General features: G+C 50.2%; 1 protein-coding gene across 5 annotated transcripts in view; it reads right to left on the bottom strand.

Moving 5' to 3' along the window:
• UBR4 (ubiquitin protein ligase E3 component n-recognin 4) overlaps window positions 1-18,533 on the bottom strand; it is an 85,752-nt gene that overhangs the window by 6,361 nt on the left and 60,858 nt on the right. For all 5 annotated transcript variants that reach the window (XM_068171578.1, XM_068171579.1, XM_068171580.1 and 2 more), the window contains 22 exons: window positions 18,354-18,483; window positions 17,710-17,867; window positions 17,136-17,245; window positions 16,460-16,601; window positions 15,682-15,763; window positions 14,611-14,784; window positions 14,075-14,196; window positions 12,697-12,894; window positions 12,486-12,566; window positions 10,209-10,296; window positions 9,694-9,821; window positions 9,184-9,291; window positions 8,226-8,345; window positions 7,352-7,542; window positions 6,872-7,045; window positions 6,311-6,410; window positions 5,285-5,503; window positions 4,932-5,045; window positions 4,110-4,252; window positions 3,707-3,832; window positions 2,578-2,772; window positions 221-445 (listed from right to left, as the gene is read on the bottom strand). In XM_068171578.1, coding sequence (XP_068027679.1) covers window positions 221-445; window positions 2,578-2,772; window positions 3,707-3,832; window positions 4,110-4,252; window positions 4,932-5,045; window positions 5,285-5,503; window positions 6,311-6,410; window positions 6,872-7,045; window positions 7,352-7,542; window positions 8,226-8,345; window positions 9,184-9,291; window positions 9,694-9,821; window positions 10,209-10,296; window positions 12,486-12,566; window positions 12,697-12,894; window positions 14,075-14,196; window positions 14,611-14,784; window positions 15,682-15,763; window positions 16,460-16,601; window positions 17,136-17,245; window positions 17,710-17,867; window positions 18,354-18,483 — 3,128 coding nt within the window. The remainder of the gene's footprint in view (window positions 1-220; window positions 446-2,577; window positions 2,773-3,706; window positions 3,833-4,109; window positions 4,253-4,931; window positions 5,046-5,284; window positions 5,504-6,310; window positions 6,411-6,871; window positions 7,046-7,351; window positions 7,543-8,225; window positions 8,346-9,183; window positions 9,292-9,693; window positions 9,822-10,208; window positions 10,297-12,485; window positions 12,567-12,696; window positions 12,895-14,074; window positions 14,197-14,610; window positions 14,785-15,681; window positions 15,764-16,459; window positions 16,602-17,135; window positions 17,246-17,709; window positions 17,868-18,353; window positions 18,484-18,533) is intronic.

The following is an 18,533-nucleotide window of genomic DNA, read 5'->3' as shown; positions in this document are numbered from 1 at the left end:
CTGTGACAGTGACACGGGTGGCTCTGTGACAGTGACACGAGTGGCTCTGTGACAGTGACACGGGTGGCTCTGTGACAGGGGTAGATCTGTGACAGTGACACGGGTGGCTCTGTGACAGTGACAGGAGTGGCTCTGTGACAGTGACACGCGTGGCTCTGTGCCTGTGCCAGTGACCCGTGGGGCTCTGTGCCCGTGTGCCCAGCCAGGGGAGGGGACTGACCTGCTGGCCCCTCCCGGGGACACCACGCGGGCGTGGGAGGTGACGAGGAGGCGCCGCAGGATGTCCCCGCGGATGGCCCGCCACCTCTCCGGGGGACAGATGTGCAGGGCCAGCACGGTGTAGTAGTGGGGCCCGTCCACCTCGAAGGCGCTCTCCACCCACTTCTCCCGGGGCTGCTCCAGGAAGCTCTGCAGGTTCTTCTCCTCCCGCGAGGTCGCCCGGGTTCTGCAAGACAAGGAAAGCCTCAGAGGCTGCTCCGGCTCCAGAGGGCTCAGCCTCTGCTCCCCAGGAGTGCTGCCCATGCACCCTGCACAGGCAACCAGCTGGGCACCACCAGCTCTTCCCAAATTCACCCCTGGTTGAGGATTTGCCTCCAGTGGGCACCACCAGCTTTTCCCAAATTCATCCCTGGCTGAGGATTTGCCTCCAGTGGGCACCACCAGCTCTTCCCAAATTCACCCCTGGCTGAGGATTTGCCTCCAGTGGGCACCACCAGCTTTTCCCAAATTCACCCCTGGTTGAGGATTTGCCCCCAGTGGGCACCACCAGCTTTTCCCAAATTCACCCCTGGTTGAGGATTTGCCCCCAGTGGGCACCACCAGCTTTTCCCAAATTCATCCCTGGCTGAGGATTTGCCCCCAGTGGGCACCACCAGCTTTTCCCAAATTCACCCCTGGCTGAGGATTTGCCTCCAGTGGGCACCACCAGCTTTTCCCAAATTCCCCCCTGGTTGAGGATTTGCTCCCAGAGGGCACCACCAGCTTTTCCCAAATTCTTCCCCGGGTTGAGGACCAGCTCCCAGTGAAGCAAACACATTTTCCTTGGGGTTGTGGGTGGCACTAGAGCTTTGCCAGGCAGCGGCCATTGTCCCAGTGGAAGATAACACCACTGTAGAGGTCTTTTTCCCTGTTTTTGAGAAAAAGATGGAACCAGGCCAGCCAGGCCAGGCACCGGAGTAGTGCCAACTCCCACGGGGCAGCACACAGCCACTGCAGCTCCTGCAGCCACACCTGGATCCATTTATACAATTCCTCTACTGCAAAAGCAACCCCTGGGAAGATACAGGCCAAATTCCAACCCAAAAGACACTGGACTTTTCTGCAAACTTATATAACTATTTTATCATTTTCCTCCTTTTCCCCAGAGCTCCAGTGTCCCAGGAGTCCTGACACCCCAGAACTGACAGTGGAAAGCACGTGTCACAGGAGACTTTGGGAAGTTGCATCACACTTTGCCACATCTGTGGCTCTACTGCACCAGGCAGAGGCTGCCAGCCAGGTCAGACCTGTGATTCTGAAGTGAGATAAACTCTCCCCATCAGGCATCCAGCAGCATCCCAGCAGATGAAGCTGTCAGGGTTGTGACCTTTTCATCTGCTAAAAGATGCAGCTGGGAGCCAAGCAGCAGCTCTTCATTTTCTCCATTTAATATTAAAACTTCTGTCTGGGAAGTACAGAAAGCCTTTTTCCACGTCAGCCCAGCGGGTTCTGGGCTCTGTGGTGCCAACAGCAGCCTAACAAGATGAAACAAATGGTTCCATTTATTTGTCTCCCAAAGGACTGGGAAAACAATAGCACAGGGATCTGGAGATAGATATTAAAAACAAAAGACAAATTGTATTACAGCCAAAACCTTGATTAGTTCCAGGCGGGAAAGTGAGAGGGATTTCACTACACTGCATTTGGAGTGACCTTGGTGTGTATTTTAATATTTATACCCTCATCTAATTAGTATTACTTACTAATAGCTAACTCCTCAAATATACAGGGGCATCCCATTTTTGCAGAATCAGACCAGCTCATGTATTCCAAAGCATTTGGGTGCCTATGGATGTGGCCACGTAGCCTCAGTGCAGTGCCAAAGCACTGCTGTTTATTGGTAAAAAATATTAATGGTAACCCCCCCCAAAAAAATTAAAAATATCAGGAAAATCTGATGGACCTGAACCTTCCTCCAGGATGTCAAATCTGGAAACAAACCTGTGTTATTTGAACACTGAATAAAATGATATCAGGGTTAAGTTTTTAAGTAACAATTATTTCACAGCAGTGTCTCATCTGCCTGCTCAGGAGAAAATTAAGCTGGCAGAGTTTCTTTAATGTAATAACCCTGTTGCTCACCCCAGAGGTAATAATTACATCTAGAATGGAAAGAGAAGCTAATTCCCAATTGCTTTTACTCAATAGGTTCCCTGTTATCCGGCATGTCCAGGCTTCCCTCCCAACAATGCAAATCCTTAACAACCTACTTAGGACGTGCAACCCTCCCAAAACTTTGTGTGATTTCCCATCTCTGCTGGCCCGTGCAGAAAGCAAAGCCCAGAGCTGTGGGAGGGCAGGGAGGGGGGTGGCACTGACGTGTTGAGCACATAGAGCACGGTGTGGATGATGTAGGGGATGAGGTGGATGTTGCTCTCGCGGCCGCCGCCCCCGGTGTCGATGCTGAACGACTGCTCCATGGCGAAGCGCAGGAACAGCAGCTTGATGTCGTGCACGTTGAGCTGGTACGTGGGCTCCCTCTGCCCCGTGCACTCCTGGAGGTACGTGTTGTGTCTGCAAAACAGCAGGGAGCTTTCACAGAGCTCCTCCTGCCACAGCACAGCCCAGGAGCCCAGCACGGATGGCACAGAAAAGCTTTAAAAAGGAACAGGCTATACAAAGGCAGCCCCTGCTACCTTGGATTAACCTCCCCAAAGGGAGGCTTCCAGCTCACTCTGGCAAATCCAATTCCATCTGCAGATATCCCATCAATACTGTTTTCCCATGCCCAGGACCTGGGATACAGCTCCCTGGCTGAAATGGTTCCAGGATGTTACCACTCTTGCTTCCACAGAATCTTAGAATGGTTTGGGATGGGAGGGACATTAAAGATTATCCAGTCCCAACCCCTGCCCCTTCCCCTATCCCAGGTTGCTCCAAGCCCCACCCAGCCTGGCCTTGGACACCTCCAGGGATGGGGCATCCGCAACTTCTCCGGGCATCTTGTGCTATTGCACACGCCTTCACAGGGAAGACTTTCTTCCCAATATCTGATCTACAATTCCCCCCTGTCAGGCTGAAAATTTCTAATGTGACATTACAAACCCAGCAGAAGGTAAACCAGAATCCTGACATCAGCATCTCCATCTGCTCCAGAGAGGTGCTCAAGTACCTCAGTACCATCCAAGAGAAGTCTGGAAATCTACACCAGGGAATCCACTGGTGTCAGAAGGTTTCTTTTGTACAGTAGGGGCTCACTGGGCCACAAATGAATCAACTCTGCATCTTCAGCAGTGACTGGGGGCTAAGGAGGCTCTGAAATTATTTACATGAAGCCACAAAGCAAACAGACACCTGTACTTTTTTTGGAGATGGTAGAACCTGAAATGGCTCCGTTTTACCAAGATTCAGATACACCACCTCTGATCCCAAGATTTCAGGGGAATGTGTGGCAAGGATCTGACTCAACCAGATGCAACCAGCTGGGGAAGAACCTGTCTGTACTCACCGTGCCAAGCACGTGGCAAAAGCAGACTCTGGCACGTGGGGCCCCCACACTGGCAGGAGCCCATTGCACTTGGTGTTGGCATTTTGCAGGGCTGCGCTCTCCCACTCCTCGCGGCCCCGAGCGAGTCTGCACGGAGAAAGAGACAGAGCACACCAGGCAAGTCAGGAGGATGCAAGCTTTTGTCTAAGGAAAAAATGACAATTCCACAGCTTCTCTCAGTGCTGGACTTGGCAGAGTCCAGGCCCGAGCAGTGTTAAAGCAGACCCTGACGGAGAAGCCCTGCAAAGTGATCAACAACGCAGCCCACCCAGCCCGAGTTCCAGGGTGATCCCAAACCACCTGGAAAGGCCTCCAGCCCTGGGCTGTGGGGCTCTGGGGCTGTGGGGCTGTGGGCAGCACGTACCTGACAGCTGCCAGGTGGCAGTCGTAGTGCACGATGTTGAAGTGGGACACTGTGCTGTAGCCCTGCTGCTTGCGGGGCTTGTTCTCAAACTCCTCGAGCGCCACGCGCTTGGTGAAGGTGTAAATCCCCAGCACCTTGGTGGGCTGCAAGGACACACAGCTGCCTTAGCAAGCACTCAGCTCTGCCACAGGGCACATCTCCTGCCCTTTGCACACCACAGCTGCCTTAGCAAGCACTCAGCTCTGCCACAGGGCACATCTCCTGCTCTTTGCACACCACACTGAATTGAACCTCTCCTAGTCCTGACCTCAAACTGATCCTGTGTTTTTCCAGCTTTCACTGAAAACACACTTCCACTTCCCAGCCACCTCCGGAATTACTGATCTTAAGAACCAACCCTGAGACTTCCTGATCTTCCAGTGCCAGCACTTGTGCAACCAGATACTGGCAAGTCCCCTCAGGAGCTGAGAGGGCTCTGAAAATGGGTCTCCCTTGACCTGGAACTTCAATTTCCCATCACCACTACCTGGAACTCTTAGCTCCCATGACCTGGAACTCTCAGCTCCCACTATGCGGAACTTTTAGTTCCCATGACCTGAACTTTTAGCTCCCATGACCTGAACTTTTAGCTCCCACTACCTGGAACTCTTAGCTCCCATGACCTGGAACTTTTAGCTCCCATGACCTGGAACTTTTAGCTCCCATGACCTGGAACTTTTAGTTCCCATGACCTGAACTTTTAGCTCCCACTACCTGGAACTCTTAGCTCCCACTGCCTGGAACTCTTAGCTCCCACTGCCTGGAACTCTTAGCTCCCATTACCTGGAACTTGTATCCCTCCCGGCAGATGCAGCAGGTCAGTCCTGGCTCCTCTATCAGCTCCTCCATCTGTTTAAGCAGCGCAGTCTTGGTCACCACCTGGCCCTTCTCATTTGTCTGGAAGAGACCAAAGCTCAAGCAGGTTAAAAAGAATGACAAACCACACCATGCCCACCACTGGCACTGGAATGCCCATCCCATCTCCCAGCAGCTGTGTTCCCCCCTGGCAGCACCAGGCAAACCAGGGCTGCAGCTCTGCACTATCCATCAATCAATCACTTCACACACTTCTGCTGAGGCAGTTTGAGCAGGGCAGGAAGAAAAGCCCCTGAATGAGCAGAGCACCCAGCCATTACCGTCATGCCCAGGGTGCCCAGGGCCTTCTGCCTCATGGCCATGGCCATCCTCTTCTTCTCGGCGCGCGTCTCCTTCCGCGCGGCGTCGATCTTCTTGTTCACCTCGGGGTGCTCCCTCAGAGCCTCCAGGAGGTTCTCTGCCAACGTCCCAATCCCTTCGTCACTCGACACCTGCTCCAGTTTGTGCAGGTTGGTGATGGAGTCTGTTCCTATTAGCACCTGGTGGGGATGGGAACACAGCACTGCTCAGGAAAAGGGAACTCGGGACAGTGACTGTCCCCTCGAATCCCACGGGGATCGCTGGGCAGAGCACTGAGCTGCAACAAGTGCTCCTTCCTTTTTTAATGCTCCTGGGCCCTAAAAACTCTCTGAAGGTCTGGGGCAATTTGCCTCTCTACTGGTCATTATCAGCTCAGATGAGGATGTCGGATAAAACATTTATTTTGTGATAAGACACTGTACTGGTGCCTTCAAACACCAACAATCACGTCCTGAGGAGCTTATCAATAATTACCTTCTCTTCACACTGGCGTGTCAGTCTCACACCACACAGCAGGAGGAAATATTCAAGTCAGAATCTCTGACTTTTCCAGATGATGCCTGAAGCTGCCCAGCAGAGGCTCAAGGCATCAAGACAAGGACACGAAGTCACGTTCCCAATCTTGTCATGTGACACACAAAACTCAGAGGAGGCTCTGCGAAGGCAGAACTTGCGCAGGGAATACCTGAACAGCTTCCACACCTATGCCTACTTTGAGATTCCCAACAGGCTTTCCCATTCTTATAACAGGTAAGCTCAGCAGAACTGGATTTTCTCTCTGCTTTATCCCCCGAAGACAATTCCCTTTAGACTAGAACCAACACCTTCCAGCAGAGAGAAGTTGTGAGCAAAACTGTCCCAACTATGGTGAGGATGGCAAAACAAAACCCAACAAAAATCAGTGTAGAACCAACTCTTAGAGGAATTACTCCTCAGCTGCAGCCCCAGGGCAGAGTGACAATGCAGGCACGTGCCCCTGGCCTCACCTGTGTTGCAGGGTGCTGCGTCGCGAGGCCTCGGAGCAGGCGCAGGATAAAAGGAAGTGCAGGTCGAGATAAGAACCTCTTCCATATGTCTGCATCCAAACTGCATGGAAGACAAAAGCCAGCAGCTGAGGGGAGTGTCCCAGACAGCAGCATGGCTCCAGGCTGCAGGGAACACTCCCTCCCCCGTGTCCCTCCTCAGCTCATTAATGAAAGGACAGTCACACTCCCACTTCCATGCTGTGCACAGCCACAGTGCCAGCTCTGAGCCTGGGGATTTGTGCTCATGAGTTGGCTACCAACAGCAAAAACTCTGTCGCTGTGCAACAGGAGGGAACAGGCAGGAAACACAAGGGTTGAGATAGCCAAGGAATCAGCTTGGATGGGTATCAAATGGGAAGATTTCAGGGTTTTTAGCTCATCCCTATACATGCACTGCCTCACCAGACCTCTGCATCACAGCTCTGAATGCTCCTGAGTAGGAGCATGGATTTCTTGGGAGACTGTGGTGATGGGATGAGGGGATGTCCAGAACAGTCACACACATTAAATAGCGACTCTTACTTCTTTGCACTTGGAATGTGCTTTTTCATGTAATCCAGGGCATTCTGTGTAATCCCCTTCTGCAGGATGAGATCTTTCAGCTGATGGCCGTTGCTGTTGTTCTTTATTCCTGCTGCTATTTTACAGAAGCAATCCAGGAAAACTTTATCATCTCCACTGTGCTCCTCATCATACCTGAACAAAGAGAAGAAATAGTAACTCTGCCTGTCATTTGCACTGACATTATCACTGAATGATGTACCTGCCCCAGCTCAGAGACTCAGAAAAGCTACTCACGCCCCTGTCCCCTCAAAATACTCTCTGAAGACCTATTTCTCAAGCTAGAGGTCACACATTTCTTTCAAAAAAGGCTTAGAAATGAAAGAGAAAATGAAGCTGAAGCCTGGCTTTACACTGGAGTAGAACCAATGAGGAAACGAAGGCAGAGACGTGTCAGTAGAACCGAGTTCAGGTGCTTTTAGCTGAACTGTGCCAACGTACTTATCAAAGTTACAGTAGGGCTTGAAGCGATCCACCAGGATCTGCATCTTCTCCATCTCCCCGAAGGACAGGTAGGGGATGATGCGCAGCAGCCCCTGCAGCACGCTCAGGTTGGAGCGCACAAAGGTGCTGTTGATCTGGTCCAGCAGCATCACCAGCTGGTCCTTGTCCCCCGTGAGGAGGAGGTTGCCCTGTGAAGGAAGCGCAGCAGGATTTATATTCAGGAATAAATCTACAAGATAAATCTCACTCTGGGAGCTGGTGGACTACTCCAGTTGTGAAGGGGTAGTCCCTGATAAAAATAAAACTCAGTCTCGTTCCCAAAGGTCTTGTGGAATGGCTGCACCAACCCCTCTAGCTGACACTTGTCTTATTCCATGTACTGTTAAAGCATTTTCCAGCCAAAAGCCTAACAACTTCAACCCAAAGCACAGCAGATTCCTGTCCACCCACAGCTTCAAAAGATGAGTGAGAAGCTCTTCTTGTTCTCAGTCTAGCTGAGATACAGTTTTATTCTCAATTAGCTGGAAAATCAATCATGTTTTCAACACATACGAAAACGCTCCAATAAACAAGGCCAAGCTGTGTCTTTTCTTGTCTCTCCCTGGCCTGTGGCCCAAAGCAGGCAGGAAAGGATCCAAGCAGTGCCTAACAACCCTCACCCAACCATGCAAAACTCATCCTGATGCAGCCTCGCAGTGCTTTTGGTTCAGGGCCCTCCTTGAGCCCTTCCCCAAGGCCTGCTAGGACCTGCCAGAAGTGTAACGAGGGTCAGACTCCAGCAGCACTCCCCTCCATCTCCTGGAGCCCAGCATCCCTGTGAGCAGGGGTGTGCAAGCCTTGAAGCCCAGGGAAAGGAGCTGTGGGCACTCACCTTGTCCTCGCTCAGCGGTTCCGCGTTGGATTCATCCAGAATGATCTCCATGATGCTGAGCACCTGCTCTGCCACCGCTGCTCCCCCGCTGTCCTTGCTCTCCTGCTCAGCCACCAGAGCCTGCAAGACATGGGAGTGCTCAGGGGAACAGCAGCAGTCACTGGTTTGAGGTGGAAGAGGCACTGGAACACCAGCAGTCACTGGTTTGAGGTGGGAGCAGACCCTGGAACACCAGCAGTCACTGGTTTGAGGTGGAAGAGGCACTGGAACACCAGCAGTCACTGGTTTGAGGTGGGAGCAGACCCTGGTTTGAGGTGGGAGCAGACCCTGGAACACCAGCAGTCACTGGTTTGAGGTGGGAGCAGACCCTGGAACACCAGTAGTCACTGGTTTGAGGTGGGAGCAGACCCTGGAACACCAGCAGTCACTGGTTTGAGGTGGGAGCAGACCCTGGAACACCAGTAGTCACTGGTTTGAGGTGGGAGCAGACCCTGGAACACCAGCAGTCACTGGTTTGAGGTGGGAGCAGACCCTGGAACACCAGCAGTCACTGGTTTGAGGTGGAAGAGGCACTGGAACACCAGCAGTCACTGGTTTGAGGTGGGAGCAGACCCTGGTTTGAGGTGGGAGCAGACCCTGGAACACCAGCAGTCACTGGTTTGAGGTGGAAGAGGCACTGGAACACCAGCAGTCACTGGTTTGAGGTGGGAGCAGACCCTGGAACACCAGCAGTCACTGGTTTGAGGTGGGAGCAGACCCTGGAACACCATCTGGTTTAACTGTCCCCCACACTCCCAGCCATAAAAGATAAGGAATGTCCAAAGGATAATTCGCAGTGCCAGCACAGCAATATTTCCCATCTCCAGTAGTTGTCACAAGGCAGCAGGGCAGTCAGAAATAGCTTAAATTCATTGGAATCCATGGAAAAAACACTTCTGGAAGTCGAGGCTGTCCTTACCAAGTTGAGAGTCCCCAGCATGACATTCAGAGTGTTCATCTCTGGCTTGACCAGCTGCTGCCGGTTTATTTTCACCTTCACACAGTAACTGAAGAGTTTTAACAGCACCTGCAAATACAGCCAAGGGATTCTCTGTGGGACTTTCACAATGAGGGGGGGAATTTGCTGAAACTAAAGTAATAGTTTAATGCAATAATACACCTATCTCCAGACTGCTGGGATACTGTACACCCCAGATTTTTACATACATATATATATATATGTATCTTAGCACAGCTTTGGTTTTCAGATAAGGCCAAGGCAGAAAACAATTCCTCCAGCAAGACAGGATTTAGCCTTACCAACTCCTCAGGTTCTAGACATTTCAAATTTTGTAAGGAAATTGTTACCCAAAAAGAACAGGAGAGGGAGAGAACTGCTCCAGCTCAAGGAAGATTGTCTAAACCTCACGGACGTCTGTGGAATTTTCCACCCCGTAACTCCTGACCCCGGTGCCAAAGGGAGACTCACGGTTAAGAGGTGCCGGCCCTGTTTGAAGTCCTTGATGCCAGTCAGTCTGTTGAGCATGCACTCCAGGCCTCCACATGGGGCCATCACCCCAGCCATCTTATACACTTCTTCCTCATCCTCCTCCTCATCTGCAGGACAGACACAGGTGGTGAGGACAGGAGCAGCCACAGCAGGACATGCTCAAGCAGTGGAAGCAGAAATGGAGAGTAGAGCAGCACACATTTCCCAGCAATTCCAGTCACTTCAGTTGTTTTGTGAATTCAAAAAGAATTAAGAGCAGGGATATGAAGAAGGGCTGGGCAGAATGGTCCCCGTGCCAAGCAAGTGCTCACATCTGAAGCACAGCTTTAAAGCGCTGCTCAAATCTTCCTTCACTCGAGGTGAAGCAGGTAAATGCAGCAAAAGCAACGTCAATCAACTTTAAGCTCACTGCTGTGAGGATAATAATGTCATTGCTCTGCAGCAAACCTCAGATTTCAAATCTAATCCCAGCTTTCAGCAGACAAATGCATTACCAGTGGTGGAGTCGAGGGACTCGATGAATTCCTCCGTTGCATCTCCCAGTAACCCCCGCATGCGGTAAATGATCCTCATGGGCTCCCCCTGCAAGAGCAGAGCTTTTTATTCATTCTGTCTCTGGGCACTTGTACACAAGCCTGGTTCTGGTTCCAGTGTGTACAGACACTCCAGCCCCAGCTCTCCCTCGTGCTGTTTCACCTGATGATGGTAGCACAGGGAAATCTTTCACTCCCTCATTCTCCCCTTCTGAGAAGAATTAAAAACAGTAGAGCCACCTGCAAAAACACCAGTAACTCATCCCGTGGTCTCCCCAGCTTTTCTTGGCACTGCCAATTAATTGACAGACTGGTAATAAACAGTCTCTTCCTCCTTCCCTCTCCTCCAGGTTTCCTTTAGCACCAGTGAAAGATGCAGCCATGGAAAATGGGTTCATCTGCAGAGGAACACCTGCTTTCCATGGCAACCTCTCCTCTGAGGGTATGGCACAGCATACCTGGGAAATACAGGGAACAGGCACAGCCCAGGAAATGAAGCAGGACAGGCTAATTGGATGAAAGCTTTCAAACAGATAAAATCTCCAGTGATGGCAAATGGAAGAGGAGTAAAAGGCAACTTAATGAGCTTTCAGTAAGACAGTACATCACTGATACAGCCAAAAAGCTGTGCTTTTACCCTGGGAAAGGGACACTTTTCCAGATGCATTTCCAGCTGGAAATACTGACAGCATATCACAAAACTTTCCAATTTTAATCCATAGGTCTGAATAAAAAGCAGAAAAGAAAAATCCCAGATTTGGGAGCAGGAGACCTTGCAAGAGAAAACCTGTCAGGGATCGTGCTAAGCCTAATGTGGAATAAGCAGTGCTTAATGTCACAGCAAATACATAAGCACAGGGAAAGCCCCGGGGGGAAGATCTGCTCAAAGGCCACGCTGGCGACCAGCAATTAACACCACAGGGGCCCTGGTAAAACGGCAGATGAACAAAAAAAGCCACGGAGAGACAAGGGAAACAAAAAGGGGCCTGAGGTTGCGTTTCTTGTGCGCCTGTCGCTCCCAGGGAACGGGAGCTGCGAGCTGCGGCTCCAGGAGGTGCTCACAAAGGAAGACAGATGAAAGCTGTTCATCCACAGGAATGCTGAGCAAACTGCCTTTCACCAGCAGAGCTGCTTCCCTCCCGGGAGAGCTGCATCCAGCCTGGCATCCCATGGGAACAACTCCTCCAGGGCCAGCATGGGGAGCATTTCCACTCGACCAGAATTCAAAGCAGAACTCACAGATTAACACCAGCACCTCATCTCCCTTTCCAAGTTAGTAACTTGCTAAAAAAATATCACCCTGTCACAAGGTTTGGGCTTGATTTTGCAGTACTGAAGGCTTTGTTCTTGAAATAAAGCTTAATGAGACCCATTTTATCATCATTCACTGCTAACTGGCACTTTGTTTGAATTCTTCCCACCAATGGCTTCAGGAAACTGAGGTTTCAAAGGTGATTTGAAGCCAGAAGGGAATGAGGAATGACCAAGAAATGCTGGGCAAATCAGTCCTGTTTTATGATCTCAAGTGCCTCTAAAAATGTATTTGCAGTGGGCAAGACGAGCCTGATGGTCTCAGTGGGAGTTTATTTAGTGGTCACAAGGAAAGAAGGGAAGAGCTTCTTCTAGACCACATCCACCTCTGGCACAAGCTTAGTATGGCATGGTGGACTGGACCTTAAAGACAGCTGGGTTTATTTCTTCATGTTTAAAACACACAACACAAACTAGGAAAAACAAAAAAAGGATGAATCTGCCAAGTGTTTGAGATCTCGATGAAAAACACGAGAGGAAGAAGTGCAAATATGGAGAAGCATTGGATGCTCTGTGCGTAAAAAACTTGGGTTCACCCCCGAAGCACAGACTGATGGAGCAATCTGGCGTCCCTGTGTGCACACACACGAAACTTCTGTGTGCAGATGGAGTGTGAAATGTGCTCTGAAAGGCAGCGAAACGTTCAGCTCTCCCCAGGGGAACACAGGGAAGGCTGTTCCTCAGGAAGACTCAGGTGTGACACAGGACACAGCTCACCTGAGGCAGTGCTCTGCAATCACTCACGTTGCAGGGCCATGCACAATCTGTCCTAACAGAGCACCAAAAGTTGCTGAGCAGTTACACCCAATAAATTATACGCCAGGAAATAAATCCTGACGCGTGTGATTTTGATTTTTCCTCTTTTTTTTTTGTTGACGTGAAGGACAGGTGCTCTGTGCTGTTAACTTGTACAAAGGTAACACACACCTCGTTTGTGGGACACCACACCTTCTTGTAGACCTCAGCCACAGGCAGATCCAGACTGATGATCTTGTTGTTCACCAAAAGCTGAAATGGAGAGAAGAACAAGTCAAGAACAAGCTCGGGTTGTTACATCACCACCCCAGCAACCAGCAGCTGCCCAAAACCAGCATCCCACAGGTCTGTGCAAGAAATCCCTGCCTCAAGAAATTCTCACCTCCATCCCACTGTCGTCCTCCAGCAAAGCCACCAGGTCACAGTCCTGACAGATCTTGTTCTTGATGTCCCTCATGAGAGGCCCGATGCCAGGCTCGTTACTGCTGTAGGGATTCCCTGGCATCCTGCCCTGCAGGAAGTCTTCCTGCTGCGGATCTTTCTCCAGAGTGACAAAGAACTCGGTGACTTCATTCTCCTCCTAAAGAGCAGCAGCAGAGACAGAGTGAATAAGTTTTTCCCTAACCATGCTCTCATTCCTGCATTTTTATGGGAGAATGTTCTTAAACCTTCAGTCCTTTCCTCACTGGTGCATCTGCTCTGCATGCCACACTCAGAGGATGGCCAGGATCACTGAGTAACCAAATTCCTCAGGAAACCTGAACCCCTCAAATGGGATACACTGGGATACAGGTCTACACTGCCCAATGGTGAATCATGACTGCACACACTGCTGCTCCTGGGAAAAAGGAACCAGACCTAGGGTTGCTAGAGGTGTGTTGCCTTGTTCTTTTGAGAGTTTTAAAGTTCTTCTAAAAGTTTTCTATGCCTTCTGATGTTTACATATTTCTGCTGGAGTACTCACACATGTTCATGTAAATAATGATTGTTTTGCATTCTTCTTTGTAGGAGAGAGAATTGATAGACTGTTAGTTTGACCAGTGTGGTTGGAAAGGTGGCAATTTCATCCTCCAATCCACTGTCATTTTTGGGATTCTATTTATTGCAGAGTCAGAAAATAAAGCTCTCTCGTGACTCTTCTTCTTCCCTCTTTTACATCTAACGTGCGTGTGTGAGTTATTTCGTGTCGTAGTGCGACAGATGTGGTTGGTGGCGATTCTCCTCTATCATGAGACCCCACCTTGAAAGCTGTACACAGTTCTCATGACCCTCAACAAAAAAAGGACATGAAACTGTTGGAGCAAGTGCAGAGGAGGCCACAGACTTGCTCAGGGGACTGGAGAACCTCCCTTGAGGGAGAGTTGGGAATGTTCAGCCTGGAGAGGAGAAGGTCGTGTGGAGAGCCCACAACACCTTCCAGGGTTTGAAGGGGCTACAGGAAAGCCAGAGAGGGACTTTTCATCAGGAGCTGGAGTGGCAGGACAAGGGGGAATGGGTCAGACTGAAAGAGGGGAAATCCAAGTCAGATACTGGGATGAAATTCTTCCCTGTGAGGGTGGGAGAGGCTGGGGTGCCCAGAGAAGCTGTGGCTGCCCCTGAATCCCTGGCAGTGTCCAAGGCCAGCTTGGCCAGGGCTCAGAGCATCCTGGGATCATGGAAGGTGTCGCTGCCATGGCAGAGGGTGGGACTGGACAATCTTTAAGTCCCTTCCCAAAGCATTGCAGGGCTCTGTTGAGGCAGTGTGACCCTGCCCCACTCACAGGGTAGATGATGCTGCAGAGCCTCTCGAAGATGAACACCGGGGTCCTGTAGTCATCGAGGCTGTAACGCTTGGCAGTCTCTATGCACACGGCCATGAACGCCTTGGTCTCTGACTCTGTGCCTGCCAAGAAAAGGAAGCTTTAAAATGGACACTACAGTCAATTTTATAGATTCCACTTTAGCTCAGCACAGGCAGAAAATCCTTCTGCAGACAGCCCCACAATTTGGTGCTCCTCTTCTTTTGTGAATCCACTCTGTGAAAGATGGAAGGTATTTATTTGGTAGGGTTACTAGGAAAGCCTCTGCATATCTGGGCTGCAGTAAAATAGCCCCATAAAAATGAGGAGGCTGAGATTCCTGGAAAATAAGAGGTGACTAGGAATGCTATTCAACTGCTCTGTGCCAACAGAAAATACTGGAAGCCATAAGCCCCCCTGATTACAGCAGTCATTGAGAGAAGTTCTTTGTGTGGCTGTTCTGCTTTCCCATCTTGGTTGATCCCAAGGCTGGATTTATGGAACAGAGGTGGTTTCACCTGTTGTCATGTCCTCCAGCATCTCCAGCAGCATGTCCTGGGTCTCATCAATCAGCTTTGTCCTCTGCACCACCAGCTTCCTCAGGCACAGGTAGCCATTGAGCACCGTGCCCACCAGCCGGCTCTTGAAGTGCCTTTTGATGGACTCCACCTCCACGAAGGAAGAGAGAAGACCTAGAAAGCCACAGCAATTCAGGCAGGTGGGAGAGAATTTGATTTCTAAATTTCATAGCAGCAAATAGGGCACAGTATCATAAAAATGGCTTGTTCCAGCTCCCATCAGTCTGGGGTTTAAAGCTCACTCCTGTGAACTGAGTGGTTGAAGGTAAAAGCCTTGGCCTGGCTTGTAAATTGTAACATATGAAAAACAGTTTTGGAATGAGGAAAGGGCCTGTGTGCTTGACACAAAATTCTGCACTCTTTGGCATTTCTCTGTCACAAGCTATTGAAGAAGCAGATGATTGCTCCTCTTGTAATACTTCTAAGAGCTCTGATGATGTGAAATGACTTATCAGTGACATCACCAAACTGGTCACTCCTACAATAAAGTAAAGAATCAGCAAACACAAGGATTCTTTCCTATGACACACTGATCAACATGCTGCTTCTTGCAAGAAGCCAGGCTTTATGGATTCACCCACTAATGTCTGAAGAATGTGTAAGAGGATACAAAAAACAATGATCTACTTGATGAGGTATTTCCATTTCCAACAAATTTTTGTAACAGGGTATACACCCTAGAAGATAAAAGAAAAGCTCCCATAGAAGAGGGAGGTAGGAACAACAGGTAGGAATAAAGCAGCAGTGTTTACAGTGCTGCCAGGGGCTGTATTATGTCATAAAGTGAAATGATGAAGCTTGCCTGGTATGTTACCACAGTTCAGCTAAAAACTCCTTCTGACCACAAAAAATATGGAAAAATCCATTTAGACATTAAGTGCTAAATCGATGGCAAAACTCCAGTGCTGACAATGGCAACACAACTGAATGAGATCTCTCTGAAACTCTGCCACAGGCTGTTAGAGAACAGTGATCACCCAGCTCTAACCCTGCTGCAGGCCCACTGAATACCTGTGAGACTCTTCAGGGCATATCCCTGCTGCAAATCCGTGCTGAGCGTTGCTTCCTCCAAGGCGAGCAAACGAGCTATTTCCTGGAAATAATTAACAGCCTGTTAGGCCAAGCCCCTGCAATGCCAATAGCCATTGGGGTGTCTAACACAGGGTGCAAAGAACTCAGCACAGAAACCAAGCCAGGCACACAGAAAGCACTACTGCAACGGCAGGGAGGGAAGGGGAAAAGGAGAGGATAACTGCCACAAATCCCTCTTGTTTTCTCCCTGCACCTTCCTGCTGCCACTGCTTGGCTCTAGTGCCCTCCAGGAGCACTCACAGCCACCACTGATATGGAGAGTGCCACCTGCCTCTTTGGAGTGCAGCAGGGACCCCCAGAGAAAACTCACACCACTCTGAACACTACAAACCCAGAGTGCTGCTTCTCCAAAGGCTGTAATTCCCATTTCTCCAGCAAAGGCAGCACACCTGATCCTTCCCTGTCCGTAAGGGCTCTCAGAGTCCAGCCTGGGAGCTGCACAACAGCTTCCAGCTTCGACCTGGTGCCAAGGCAGTGCAGCAATATTTACGATCCCAGAGCAGTTAATTAAAGTGCTGAGGAATTCTCCAGCTGGGGCTAAAACCCCCATGGCCCCCTCTGTTCAAAGGTAACAGCACTGAAGTGTGAACTTGAGAACCTTGGCTGGGTCAGCAACAGGGCAATGAACAAAGGGATGGAATTTCAAAGGGGAAAAATAGCCAAGCTAACAGGTCATTTCCTGCACACAAATCCATACCTTAGTGATGAGGCTGCCAATGTAGGGCAGAACCCCTCTGGCTGCCAGGTACACCTTCCAGTGGGCAGGTTTGATGAGTTTCTGATACAGGGCCAGGTACTCAGCAGCACATTCACCAGCAATGCTCAGCTCATCCAGGTAGCTGTGAAAGAGGAACACAAGCTGACAACCCCTTCACAGCAACAAAAGGCATTCCAGCTTAAGGACACTGTGGAAAGGAAGAAAACACCTCCAGAAATCCATCCTCCCTGCTGTCCTTGCTAACACCATCACTGATATTCATTACTTGCTGGCTAAATTAGTTATTTGTCCCAAAAAGGAGTTGACTGTCCTGTCAGCATGAGCTGGGGTAAGTTATGTCACAGCAGTTGGAAGAGAGTTCACCCTGTTATTCTGCCATTAAAGAGGCAGAGGAAATGTTGGCCACACAGCTGAACAGTTGATCCTTACTTCTGGAAAAAATACAGACTGCAAGAGCTCACTACCAGGCAGCAAACCCAACTCTCCCAAAACATATACCCTTCCAGCTAATTAAGTTAAAAAATCCAGCTCAAAAAGACCCCTGAACTGCAGGTATACAAGGGAGAGGTGTGAGAAGAACTGCAAGAAGGGAGATTCTGATGGGAATTGAAGACAAACACTCGTGGAGCTGCCAGGTGTGGCAGCACAGGAATACCTGGTGAGGAGATCAAGGACCTGCTGCTTCCTGCTGGGGATGGTGGCCAGGGCCTCCACGATGGTGCAGGCAGCCTGCCTGGCAGCCTGGGTGGCAGGAGTGAACAGCACCTGGGGCAGGGGCAGGAAAAGCCAGGTCAGACCCATGGGCACGGATGAACTTGTGACAGCTCACAAGAAGGCACAACATGGGGGCTGTTGGGTGGCAGTGTTTTCTTGCTCTCCCAGCACTGTGACAATTCCTGCTCTGCTCAGCACCAAAGTGTTTAAAGAGTGCATGCTGTGGGTCCCTTGCTAGTCCACACACAGGAAGCAAAGATTTGCTCCGGGACCCTCAGAAGTGCAGCTCATTAGCCAGGCAGGAGCACCGTGGCAATCAAAGGTTCAGAGTTTAAGAACCCACAGACTCCCAGATAAACATTTGATGCAGCATTTCTAAGGGAGCACAGCTGCAAACCTCATTTGGAATTAGAGGCAGTGAGTGCCAGCCTCCCCAAACACCCCTGCAGAGGAACTGCAGCAAACCACCCACACTGTGTGACTGAACCCTGCCCCAGGGCTCTCCCCACCTTTACCTGTCGCAGCCAATTGTTGTGTCCCAGCTTCAGATCCAGAGGACAAGTTCTCTTCCCACGCCGACTCATGAACTGCTTCCACTTCCAGACGTATTTTTCTGACAAGTAGAGCTGGTGAAGCTCAGCTTTGCTGGGAGTCTTCCCGTTGGCATCTGCACCTGCAATATTGAGCAGAGCCCAAGAGAGCTGTCAGCAGTTATGAACTGCAAACTGCCAGAGTATTTTTGTCTTCCTACTGGAACTAGCTAAACTCCAGCTGGGAACTGAGTGCGTCCGATCTCCTCCTGCTGCCATTTTCACTCCTGTGTGGAGCCATGCTCAATTCCAAGCCTCATGCAAATCCCAGTGACTCTCTCAAGGAATTCCATCAGCTTTCCAGCTGGCTGGTATCAATTTAAATACACAACAAGTTTCATTTTCTACAGTCCCTGATTCTCTTCGGGCACAGAGCATTTCCTGTTTCGGGTTTGAGGCACACAGCCTGGAAAAGTCAGTGCTACAACTCTAAGGACTAAATGTGAGGATGGTATCAGATGTCAAGGAACAGAAGCCAACACAACTCCACAGATGCACATTCCTTATTAAATCTGGGGACACACATGTTCCTGCACAGAACTGCAGCAGGTCACAGGCACAGGGGTTACCTCTGGCAGGGAGGCACTTCTTCCAAGCTTCGTACGATGCCTTGGGGTCCCTCTTGAGCCACAGCTGAGCCTGTGCATGGATTTCATTGCTGTAAGGCTTGACAGTGGTGAGAGCATCCATGGGCACATCCTAACAAATAAAAAAGCTCTGTGATTCTTCAGAAAGCCACAGTCTGCCTC

Source organism: Anomalospiza imberbis, chromosome 23, assembly GCF_031753505.1.
Source record: "Anomalospiza imberbis isolate Cuckoo-Finch-1a 21T00152 chromosome 23, ASM3175350v1, whole genome shotgun sequence".
Taxonomy (NCBI): domain Eukaryota; kingdom Metazoa; phylum Chordata; class Aves; order Passeriformes; family Viduidae; genus Anomalospiza; species Anomalospiza imberbis.
Note: the sequence above shows the minus strand (reverse complement) of the source record. Positions and strands in the feature narration are given on the sequence as shown.